General features: G+C 39.7%; 1 protein-coding gene across 3 annotated transcripts in view; it reads left to right on the top strand.

The window, feature by feature from the left end:
* Positions 1-12,925, top strand: part of nectin1b (nectin cell adhesion molecule 1b) — a 229,683-nt gene that overhangs the window by 198,400 nt on the left and 18,358 nt on the right. For 2 of the 3 annotated variants that reach the window (XM_016575742.1, XM_016575745.1), the window contains exon 8: positions 4,816-4,911. The exons of the other annotated variant lie outside the window; for it this stretch is intronic. In XM_016575742.1, the coding sequence (XP_016431228.1) occupies positions 4,816-4,911 (96 nt within the window). The remainder of the gene's footprint in view (positions 1-4,815; positions 4,912-12,925) is intronic. 3 annotated transcript variants of the gene reach the window in all.

Genomic DNA, 12,925 nt, shown 5'->3' with positions numbered 1-12,925 from the left:
ATTTTCAAATAGGTGCTATCTTTATAAATAAACCACAGATTTGAGTTTTAAACAATTACATTCTCACCTGAAAAACTCTTAAAACTACATTTTATGACACAATAACATTTTGAAAATTATGCGGTTTTTGGGCAATGACGTTTCACAACATGATGTCAAACGTCATTGACATCTTTTTGTACAAGAACAGACAAGAACGCATATTGAGAAATGGCTATTGTCTGTGTGAAAATATAAAATTATAAAATACACGGTTATATTGTTTTGTGTTTGCGTACTCTGATGTAAATAAGCCCAACACTCATGGAAAGCTCAGCGGAACGAGTGGAGGACACTTTATCCCCTTTTATCACGCAAAAGTGACGATACTAGTCAACCAATCAACGTTCTGCAGTGAGTTTAGCTCCACCCTTTTGGTACCCTTTGCTGTGCTAGGTACCCCAACGGAAGGGTACCAAAAAAGTGGTACGGTATGGTTAGCTATTTTGGTACCATTCACAACTTCTGATAGTGGAAACAGAAATAATTGCGTACCGAACTGTACTGTACCGGACCGGACCGCTCATTGGAAACGAGCCATTTGAGTGCCTAGAAAAGCGCTATATAAATGTAACGAATTATTATTATTAACTAGATTAGTTTCAGTAGGAAATTTGTCAACACAGGAAATAAAACTGTCAAGCCACTTGATGTGGTCCTTGAAAGTGACTTTATTAGGCAACATAACACACATGACCCTGAATAATTATGCAAAAGTCTCTTGTACAGTTAAATTTAGCTCAAAAGGTGAGACCTGTTATAGAATCACCCAAAGCTGACCCAGAGGATACTGTACCTGCACCAAAACGATAAGCAGCATGCACATGAAAGGCCACTATAAGCCTGACTGACACCGTCCCCGTGTTACTTTTAGGTAATGAGGGAACCTGCGAGAGCCTCCATAGCGTTTTCCTCCCTCCCCATTCCTCTCAGCAAGGCCCCAGGGAAGAGATAACAAGAAACAAAATAGTTGGCTGCCATAACAAAGAGGCAGCAAAGCCTTTTATTCTTCCTTTAAATTGAATTTTTTCCACTGTCTCAGAAATCTTCCATAAAGCTAAAGTCCTCTTTACAGTGAATAGATATCCCTCAGAAATGTGACATAGGCAGGCGGTGATTGTTGGGAATCTTTACTCAAAGGCCATCTTTGCTGGAGGATTATCCCACATTTAGGCATTTCGATTCAGTCACATCAAACCACTAAAACAGCCCTCCAAGCCAAACAATCACCCCGCTGCACATGTAAGCAGCTCTGTCTTTTGTTTTGTTTTGTTGTTGTTGTCTTCTCTCGTCTTTGATTCGTGAGAAAATACGAAAACGCTGGCTGCTATCGCTTGAAAAGCTGACCCAGAGGATACTGTACCTGCACCAAAACGATAAGCAGCATGCACATGAAAGGCCACTATAAGCCTGACTGACACCGTCCCCGTGTTACTTTTAGGTAATGAGGGAACCTGCGAGAGCCTCCATAGCGTTTTCCTCCCTCCCCATTCCTCTCAGCAAGGCCCCAGGGAAGAGATAACAAGAAACAAAATAGTTGGCTGCCATAACAAAGAGGCAGCAAAGCCTTTTATTCTTCCTTTAAATTGAATTTTTTCCACTGTCTCAGAAATCTTCCATAAAGCTAAAGTCCTCTTTACAGTGAATAGATATCCCTCAGAAATGTGACATAGGCAGGCGGTGATTGTTGGGAATCTTTACTCAAAGGCCATCTTTGCTGGAGGATTATCCCACATTTAGGCATTTCGATTCAGTCACATCAAACCACTAAAACAGCCCTCCAAGCCAAACAACCACCCCGCTGCACATGTAAGCAGCTCCATCTTTTGTTTTGTTTTGTTGTTGTTGTCTTCTCTCGTCTTTGATTCGTGAGAAAATACGAAAACGCTGGCTGCTATCGCTTGATTGTTCTCGCTTTTCTTTCATTCGATGACTGTCGCAATTTCAAGCAGCTCCAGACGTTTTATTTAGGGTTGGAAAAGACTTTCCGCTTTAGTACTTAAGGGTTGAGAAACTATCCCATCCCAAACTTCTAAACACATTGCGCTTGCTGCCAGTGAAGCGGGAAGGGCTTCATAAGGAGCACACTGTAAGCCTAATGAAAATTGCTCTGAAAACAATGAGGCCGAGGCCTTCGCTGAGCTCGTTGGATGGGCTCGGGCATCGTTTTTCCATCTAGCAGTTAGTTGGAAGAGGTTTTGCACACCCCATTAAACATGACGGAATGAAAGTACTATTCTGCTGTGTTCATTTTCATAGGCAAGAGAGCGTATGTTTTCTCTACAGCAGTTTTAAGGTGGTTGTTCTGTTGAGCTGTGGGCGAAAAATGAGCCGTCGTTATTTTTGCCACCCTACGCATCTTGTATATCACTGCGTAACCCATTTTAGTGTCTTTGCATCCTCATGTCGATGGTTTCTTTTCCTCTGGACCCCTAGAGGAAAGTCTGGCGCAAAATATTGCAAAACTTAAATTTAGTCAGAAAAACATGTTTGTGTGCATGTTTGAGACACTTTCTCTCTTTTATCCCCGGTTTTCTTTTGCATGTGATGCGAAGAGATCAGCAGGTGGCCAACAACCCTTTGAATGAAGCTCATCAGTTTCAGAGAAACAGACTGCTGTTATAAACGGCGCTGTGAATTCACAGGCATACATGCATAACATCAACAGCCTGTAGAACTAATTCTCTTTGATCCAATGGAAACAGCTTATTCAAAAGTGGCATTAGCATTTCTAGCTAAGAAAGAAAGAAAGAAAGAAAGAAAGAAAAATAAATGCCTGATGGCTGTAAAGAGATTCAATTAAATAAAATGTTTATTTATTTATTTATTTAACTGAGGCCCCCTAGTGGGTCCTGGCCCCTTTATTGAGAACCACTGCTACAACAAGAACTTGAAATACACAGTGATTCTGCCGTACCATTCACATAATTGGCCTATTCTCGCCCAAAGTGTATGTTTGGTGCGACAACATTTCAAAACAAAGTCATAGATCACTATGTGTTCCTTCACACCGAGGGTAAAAATCTAAACTGTGATCAAACAGTATTTCACAACATAGGAGTTTTATTTTGTTGCTGTGGTTCAAAAACCAATAAAATAAACTTGTGGCTCATTTGTCCAGAACCAGCATTCTAGAGAGACATCCATCTGTTTATATCATTGATCTCCAGATACAAGGAGCATAAAATAGCCACAGACAAGTGGCTAAATCCAAGAGAATAACACAATATGCAATACATTTTGGATTGTTTTCTCTGTAATCTGTTTTGTCATGGGTTATATTTTTATCAAGCAAGGCATAATGTACAGGCAGCCAGCCATTATCCTAAAATAAATCCTGATACGGTTAATACAATGATGCTTTACATGAACACTTGCCTAAAAAATAAATAAATGGACATGAACAATCAAAAGCTGTATTGTGTAAGGGAAAAAAAATGATTGATACATACTAGAATAACTATACAGGAAATAGTCGTCGATTATAGAGTTTAACAGTATCAACATTCGTATACAAAGATAATTGCATTTTCCAGAGAGACATGTAATTCACTGAATGACAGACTGGATTGCATTTCACTTTGACTCAAGTAGACAAAATCTTTTCAGAAACTCATTTACAAATTGCATCATTTTTGTGAATAGGCCTTACAAAATTATACACTGCCAGAAAAAAAAAAAAAAGTGGAAACGTTCTTTTAGTGGTATACGTATCAGCTTGTTACTGGGGCAGGACCCTCAAAAGGACACCTTTGTACCTTATTTATGCCTAAAAGGTGTATATTAGTACTCAGCGCTGGGTAGTAACTGATTACATGTTATCTGGATTACATACTCAGATTCCAAAAATTTATTACTTGTAATTAGATTTTATTACATTTTAAAATACTCATAATCAGACTACAGTTATGTTATATTGATTACATGATTACATATTATTCACCCAATATCAATAAGTTATTCAGAATTTCTTGGTTCTCTTTAAAATCATATTTTCATGTTGGAAAATGTACCTTTCGAAAATAACCTACTGCTTATATACAGTCAGAAAATCGTCCAGTTTTGTGGCTTTTCACACAAAGACTACTTGTCTATAATTACTGAAGAAAATTAAGAGGCCATAGCATTTGACCACTAGACCACTAGACCACTAGAAGTGTTTTCGCAACATTTCAACATTTCAACAAATACTGATGAACACATTTTAATTTTTTTATTTTTTAACTACGTATTACTATATATTTGGCTTTCAAACATTTTAAAATGCACAAATTCACATTATTTAAATGCATTCCAGTGATTCCCCAAAATCAGCCAAAGTCTTTCACCTAATACATTTACTTGAAGTACTCCCTGAGATATTGAGATAAGTTAATAACTGAGTAACACATTTGCATATTCACGGTTCACTGATGTTGGTTAATGGTCACATGACATGCAGGTAATGGATTATGTTACTAAATACAACTTTTGTCATGTAATTTGGAATCAGTAACGGACTACAATTTGTAAGTAATCTACCCACTACCTTAGAGTGTTAATATGTACTCTTGGTACTATTATGAACCCTTTAGATGTAAAGAAGGTACAGAGGTGTCAGTTTGAGGCTCCTGACCCAGTGAATGGTACAAATGTTGCACTTTTTTCCCCTGAAACTGTACTGTTTAAGTGTTTAAGTCTTTGTACAGATTAAGCGTGCATGTAGACAGACAGGTTAGCACAATTCCCAGGCGGCTGTGAATGGCGTCTTCATCTCAGGTTCTGTTGCCTTTGAAGGTTGTTCATCTGGACAAGGAGGATGAGATACAGAAGATTCCTCTCCAGCCTCCATACTATGACATGGCAAAGTCCACTGCATTCACCGATAAGCCGGTGAGTAGCGCTGCTAAACTCATTGCTGTTTGTCCATTCTCTTGCTTTGGTGGTATTGTTGAAAACAGGCATCTGCGTTCAGGCTGTTAGGGAGCACATCTTCTTATGCATGTTGCACAAGATGAATTGCCTTCAGAAAGATGTTTAGATTAAAAGAGGAATCCAAGGGGACTTATTTCCTGGCTTGTTCTGTGTCAGCTGGGAACAGATGACAAAAGTCTGTAATTCAGTTGGCTCTGCAGAAGGTTTGAGTTTTCTCATTTGTTTGAGGGAATCTGTTGCAGGCATATAGCATTGACATACTGGCTCTGTCAGACCTAGTGAGCTGCCTTCTTACTTACTGCCTTCAAAGGTAGCATCCTAGCTGAAATGAAACCTCACAGTGACAGAATGGGAACAATTTGCGTAGACAGCAACTCCGTACATGATCACGTAAAGTCCACAGAAGACTAAACTCACTCAAAAATAAATAAATAAATAAAAAATACTGTTTAAACCAGCCTAAGTCAACAATGCCCGCCATAAGGTTTCAAATGTTATTCCAGCTAAGAGGTGCAAACCAGCTTAGGCTGGTTTAAGATGTTTGGTTGTTTGTTTTTATTTAGCAGGGACAACTGATTTCAGTTGAGTTTTGTATTAGAATGTTACTAAGCTAACAGTACAACACTTAAAATGTATACTTAGTGAACACAATATATAGTGGTGCATTTTTAAATAGATTGAGCTATTTTTCAGTACTGACCAAATTATATTTATAATCACTGCATTGCAGGATTGTCTTCTGTCCAAAGAATGTGGGGTGGAAAATACGACAGACATGATAAACTGGTAGACATTTTGGGAGCGATTTTGGATTAGCGTGTTTACACTCACATAACTGCTCTGTCATGAAAGTTTCTTTTATTTGGATTTGTTTTTTATTCGTTCCAGTGCAATAACCTGTGAAAGAAAACCCAGTTCGGTACTCAAGTGCTGATAGACAACTTTTGTAACTTTAATAAAAAATCAGTATGAATTTATTTCATACAGAACTATACAATTTATTATTATTATTATTATTATTATTATTATTATTAATATTAACCTGAATATTTTATATGATTTCTGTAGCAATTCTGACAGATATAATTCCTACCTGATAAACTTTAACCACTTTTTATTTTATTTGTATTATACTTTATTTTGTTTAAATTATTTGTCCTATAACTTTCATTATTTTATTGGTTATACTGTTAATAAAAAAAAAAAACATAATAATAATAATAATATAATGTGTGTAAAAACATTTAAATATGCTTCAGAATATGTTTTTTATGTTCGTCAGACTACTGTTGTTAGACTATCAGTTCCCTTTCATGGGAACTTCGAACTGCGTCCTCTAGGGGTCGCTATGGGGAACGCCTCTGACCTGTGTGTCGCCGGCCAACGAGTTGGTGTTTTTTCAATGTATGCTTCCGACACGGGTCACGACGAGGCGTTCCCCCATAGCGACCCCTAGAGGACGCAGTGTCTCGTTCCCTACTCAGGGAACCATGGTTACATAAGTAACCTGAGACGTTTTTGTTGTATATCAGAATTGGTGCTGATAATTATGAAACTTGGTATCTAAAATTTTGATATTGTAATAGCATTTCAAACAAGCCATCAAGCAATGAATAAACAAACAAATAAACAAATAAATAAATTAATATATAAATAAATGTTTATTTATTTATTCATGGAATAAAATCACCTCATAAAGTATAAAAAAATACCATATTTTTGAAGATGTCTTTTGAAGAACCTTTGTAACCACCTTTGCCAAAATTGCACCTACAGTATGATGCCTTCATACCAGCCTATATCAGAGGCTTACTAGATTTTGAAACAGAGCTTTTGTTTCAATCATTTCAGCATAATGTAAATGCATTTACACCATGAATCCACACACTTGCTTCATGTCACTGAATTACAATAGTGTCATATCTCCACAGCAAACCAAACACACACTTGGTGAAATATAATCTTACCGCTCTTTACACTGAAACGTGGCTGTCCTTGCTGCGAGGTTTTATTTCTTCTGGTCACTCCACATTTCATTCTTCTCATATAATGGTGTTCTACAGTCCAGGGCAATTAAGACACTAGTTACCCAGCAACCCTGTGTGGATAGATTGTATGGCTCAACATCATACAGCATCATCTTTCTGCCCTCTACCCTCATTTGCAGGCCATGTTATATTTGATGCATTTGCTTCTCTATAACTCTGAGCTGCATGCCTCTTCAAGAGCCACAATCTCATGCCTGCTATAGGCTCGTTGTTTGTCATCTTTTATAGCTTTGTTGGGCTTATTGTGTGTGAAAATGTCACATTTGTCAGGTTTGTGTTGACGGCATGACATGGCTGTGGAATGATCGGAGTCTCATTCTCGTTAAAAACAGCAACACGCTAGCAGTGTGTTTGAAGGATGTGGCTTTTGTTTAGACAGTCTTTTGTTGTTTGGTATTTTTTTATTGGTAGAAATGAAAAGCATGCTGTAAATGTGTTGCTATCAAAGAGAAAGAGTACAGTTTGATGCACCTGCTGCAAACTAAAACAAACGTTATTTCGACTCATTTTTTTAACGTGGACACTTTAATAAAATGGGCAATGTACAGCTGACTTTTTGTGTAAAGGTGAAGTGTGCAACACCAAACAGAACTGCAATAATACTAATACAAACATATTAGCCCACAGAGGCCATTCAGTATTATTAGTTTTCTGCCTTATTATTTCCTGATATAACTTAAGGAAAAGTTGATAAAAAATACATTCTCCGGATAAATGTAAAAATATTTCATAATTACAAGAAAACAAGACAGAAAAAAATACATGTCCTCTGTGAGTTTTCATTTGAACAAAACTCTAGCCCTAAATTTGATGTTAAACAAAATATGTCACAATGTTTAGAATTTGTAAAAATTTTACTTCATTGGAATGGTATGAATCTTGGTGAATATTTTGTGGCACTTGCTATAGGAACACACACACACTCACACACGTTTGTTTCCGTTGTTTCAATGGATCCCCTCTCCCGTCCGGAATACCTCTCATGTTTCTTTGTCGGGTCTACTATGTTGTGTTCATGTGTTTTCTCCAATTCCCTGTGTTTTTGGATTTATTAAAGACTATTTCGATTATCCACGGCTCTGTGTTCCTTCCGGCAGCGATCGTGACAGAAGACCCGACCAAAACAGTTACCTCCGTGTGCCCCCTCCGTTTTTGTTTCTCGTTTTACCCAGTGTCTTTTTGTTTCTGTTGATTTCTCCCCATGGATCCCCTCGCTGGTGGAGCAGGGGGAGTGTTCGCTCGAGGACCATACCAGACTGTTTCTGATCCTCGCCGAACTCACCACCTACCCGGACCACCTATGCAGTTGTCCGAAGATGGTCCTCGAGTGGATCTCGCCGCCTTTGTGGAGTGGATTCTGGCGGGAAACGGATCCAATCCTGACCCAGTGACCAGCCCACCATCTCCCCGATGTGCGGAGCACAAGCCCGAGCCCACCGCTGACGGAGAACCGGAGCCTGCCGCGACCAACGAGCCATCGCCGCACGGAGCGACAGTGCTGAGGAATGACATCAGTCAAGGTGTTAGCTGGCAACAATGCCCGCCACGACGGAGAAAGCCGCAGACGGTGTGAGAGCGTGGAGAGGAGCGCCGCCCCCTGCACCGCGGCTGAGGGTAAGCTGTGTATGGTGCGACGACTGTGCCACACCGAAGAGGAGAGGGTTCCCGTTCCTAAGTTCTGGCCTGAAAGCCTGGAGGCTCACAAATAAACACCCTCCCACCCGCTCCTGCCTCCTCTTCCTCTGTCGTCTGGCAGCCCCTCTGCTCGCCCTCAGCCCACCATCTATGCGGTGCGAGCTCCGCGGGACTGCCATCCTCCAGCGTCGCCGTGGCTGGAGTTTCCCTTGACTCCGCCTCCAGCCTCTAAGCCCCGGATTCCGCCTCGGCCCGTGGACCCGTCGGCTCCACCATGGCTCCTAGCTCCCTCCTTTCCGCCGTGGCCTGGCAGTCCATTAGCTCCGCCGGGCTCCCTCGTCCCCGCCTTGTTTTGGCGTCAACTATCCTGTGCCTCGGGACTCCACTCATCTGGCTTCGCCTCGTCCCTTCGTCCCTCCGGCTCCATCAGGCTCCTTCATCCCCTCGGCTCCTCCTCAGTCCTCTGTCGCTCTGGCTCCACTGCGGCCTCCCGGATCCACGCCTTCGTGTCGGTCGCCGGCGCCATCTGCTCCGCCTAGGACCTCCGGATCCTCCCCGTCGCCCTGGCTCATCGGCTCACCGTCTCCGCCTCGTGCTCCTCCACCACCTGCTCCGCCACCATTGGTCAGCCCCCTGGAGTCGGTGGCCATTCCTCCTCCATGGCTCCTCCCTCTGTCGGCTCCACCGTGGGTCACCATCATGGCTGTGGCCTGGGTCCTGCTTGGCTCCTCCGGCTCCAAGTTCTTCCTGTTTCCTCCCTGGCTCCTCCCTCCATCATCACCTTCCTGGTCTCTGTCTGCCGGCACCCTCCCCGGTGTCCGTCCTCCTCCTGAGCCGCCTCCCAAGTTCCCAATCAGTGCTCAGCAGAGTTTACACGTCAAGTTTTGATAATGGTACGGTTCACTTGGAACCTCAACCGAGGTGGTACTGAAAAAAGTACCAGGTACCAGGTACTGTACCCAGTGGAAAACCCTCCAAAAGTGAACCGTCCATTGTCCAGTGTCCTCCATTGCTTTAAATAAGAAACCCTTGGCGTCAATATACCGACACGAAAAGGTACTTGGAATTTTATCGTCATGATTAAATTAAATATTGGGTAATAATATTGCCATTATTGTATATATGTTGGGGTGTGATTTTTCAATGTAAACAGTCACAGCAGTTTTATTTATATTACACTATTTATACATTTATGAGCACGTAACCCAACTCCTGCACCTAAACCTACAATTTGTCATAATTTATTCAAAAAAGTATTAATATTCCAAGTCTTCCGAGGCAAAACGATTGATTTGTGAGAGGAATAGATGTGATCGCCGTCTCTGTCCGCCGTAAAGCTCTTCCTGTGTGCTGCAGTCTGTGTGCAAATTCAAAAAATGCCGCCAGAAGAAGCCTTATGTCAGCTTTGGTTGTGAAATGCTATTTGCTCTTGTATGTCTCATGACCGATTGCGTCATGCTACAGGACAAGAGTATTTTTTTAATTGAGATGTGAGCGCGTTAAGGTAGCGGGATCATTTTCAGCGATTAAAACCTTATTTTATGCAGTTTTTGCGATAAATGCCTGTGACTGTACATATATTTGCCTATTACCTGTTTTATATTGTTCAGAAGTGGGTAGGTTTAGGGTAGGGGTGGGATTAGCTGCTCCAATGAAAGTATAAATTTACATAAAATTATTTCAATTAAAAAAAAAAAATGCATGCAAACCATTAAATTAAGACAAACAACTGAAAACTACGGAGGACCTGCGCGTCGAAAAATTACACTAAAGAGGTACCTTGAGCGTCAAAAAGCGACGCCAAGTGGTCTTGTCCAAGCATCAATATGTAACGAGTTTGGAGTGAGAACGTGTTGAAATAAATAGTACATAATAGAGGTGAATTTCTAGTCGAGTAGCATGAAATCTACTAAAATAAAATAAACATTAGTTTCATTCACAAAATGTTATGCTTATTGTCTTTATTCTGTTTTGACCACTGAAGATTACAAGTGTTACCCCCAAGTGAATAATACCAGAGGGTTAAAGAGCTGAATATCATAGAGACTTGAGAGTGGGATTTTCAGTCTTCAGCCAATAAGCAACCAACTAGCAATTTCCTTATCAACCATGCAAAAGTGATGTAGCATTGCGGCAATGTGTAATTTTCACAATTCTGTTTGGAGTCTGATAAAGTACTTTACGCAATATCCATGCACATGTTCAAGACTCTGCACAAAATAAATCAACCAACATTTAATTAGAAACAAAAAGCCAAAAGCCAAGGGAAACCCTTGTAGTGAAGTACTTTCACATTCTAGCCTGTTTAAAGCATACAGTGGGAATGCAGTGCTCTATACCTCCAACTGCAGTGTGTTTTTATGATGGTGAGTGTGTAGTAGAGGGACTGTGGAGATGATTATACTATGAAACAGCAGGAAACTATTGCTTGTGGTACAGTGAATAAACAACTATGTGACTGTAGAGACACTCTTCTTATAGCAATGCATGTCTAAGAAAATATATGAGAGCATAAAGTGGTGTAATTTCAGTAATATAGGATTCAAAGCACTCATGCTAGCAAATATCTAACCTAATTCAGTATTTGTATGACAGCTATTTGTAATACTGCAGTGGCACATCAATATACATTATCTACATGCAGAGAAGGAAAACAACACATTCGATTTGGATACATAATGCGATGAAAAACACATTGTATGTGATGTCAAAGTGACAGTGCGGGTGCTTAAGTTCTTAGTGTTTTTGCTAATGAAAAGAGCTGGAGACTAATGAAGCAGCTTTCCCGATCCAGAACGCAGGCTCCCAGAGGGGACACACCGCCCCCCAATAGCTGACGTGACTGTAATTAGCTTGAATAGCATGTCCATTGTGTTCGCTGGATTGCGCTTCAATCGTTGAAAAGGGAAGAAGCATTGCAGAAGTGATTGGTGTGTGGCTGAAAAGCCATTTCAGAAGGGGTCTTAAGTAATCAATGTCAAATTTATTTCTTCCACATACCTCACTTCTCATCAGGGGCCCTACAGTCAGGCTGAGGTAACACTTCCTGTTTGCTTTTCACAGACTGTGGGTGCATTCTAATTTTCATACTTCTACACACTAAAAATATGGACTGGTTTGGGGAAATTGCATACTTTTTATTGCGTAGTAAGACAATCTGCCAATATGCCTTTGATGCATATGATTAGCATCTTGCTAAATTAACTACCTCATAATTCATTTTTCCTCATCATGTAAAACCTATCAAAAACTACTATGACTGAATGTCATTGCCTACAACATAGGCAGATTCTGTGAGCTTAAGTATGAGTATAGAAAAAAATAGTATTTTTAAATAATGTTATTCAGTTAATTCTACCCTTACCAGTTTCGTTTTCTTCTTCACTTGTGTTTTTTTGAAATTCTGTACAGAAGATGTGTAATAGCACCCCCTACCTTATAACAATGAAAACACGGATTCTAGGAGCACACGTAAAGCTACAATATATTTAGACTTTTTTCTAAGTATGTCAAGTATACTTAAATGTCGTTTTAAGTATATTTCTGAGAAGTACATAAAGCCCATTTCTGAGAAGTACATAAAAAGTAGACTAAAAGTAGACTTTCCTATGTTTAGTTCAAAAGAAGTATACTAATAGCACACTTGAATAAACTTCTTTTTCGTAAGGGTAGTAGTCAACATTTTTAATTAATATAATAGTCTGCACCGGCTCATGAGTTTTTTTTAATTTTTTTCCTGTTTGGCTGATATGTGTCAGAATATATGTGACCCTGGACCACAAAACCTGTCATGTGTCAGAATATATGTGACCCTGGACCACAAAACCTGTCATAAGTAGCACGGGTATATTTGTAGCAATAGTTAACAACACATTGTATGGAAAAATTATAAATTTTTCTTTTATGACAAAAATCATTAGGATATTATGTAAAGATCATGTTCCATGAAGATATTTTGTAAATTTCCTACCGTAAATATATCAAAACTTAATTTTTGATTAGTAATATGCATTGCTAAGAACTTCATTTGGACAACTTTAAAGGCGATTTTCTCAATATTTAAATTTTTTTGCATCCTCAGATTCCAGATTTTCAAATAGTTGTATCTCGAACAAATATTGTCCTATCCTAACAAACCATATCAATGGAAACTTATTTATTTAGCTGTCAGATGATGTATAAATCTCAATAAAAAAAAATCTACCCTTATGACTGGTTTTGTGGTACAGGGTCACACACACACATACACACATATATACATATATATATATATATATATATATATATAT

Source organism: Sinocyclocheilus rhinocerous, unplaced genomic scaffold, assembly GCF_001515625.1.
Source record: "Sinocyclocheilus rhinocerous isolate Xijiao unplaced genomic scaffold, SAMN03320098_v1.1 scaffold82, whole genome shotgun sequence".
Classification (NCBI taxonomy): Eukaryota; Metazoa; Chordata; class Actinopteri; order Cypriniformes; family Cyprinidae; genus Sinocyclocheilus; species Sinocyclocheilus rhinocerous.
The sequence above is the reverse complement of the archived record's forward strand: the minus strand, read 5'-3'. Positions and strand labels throughout refer to the sequence as shown.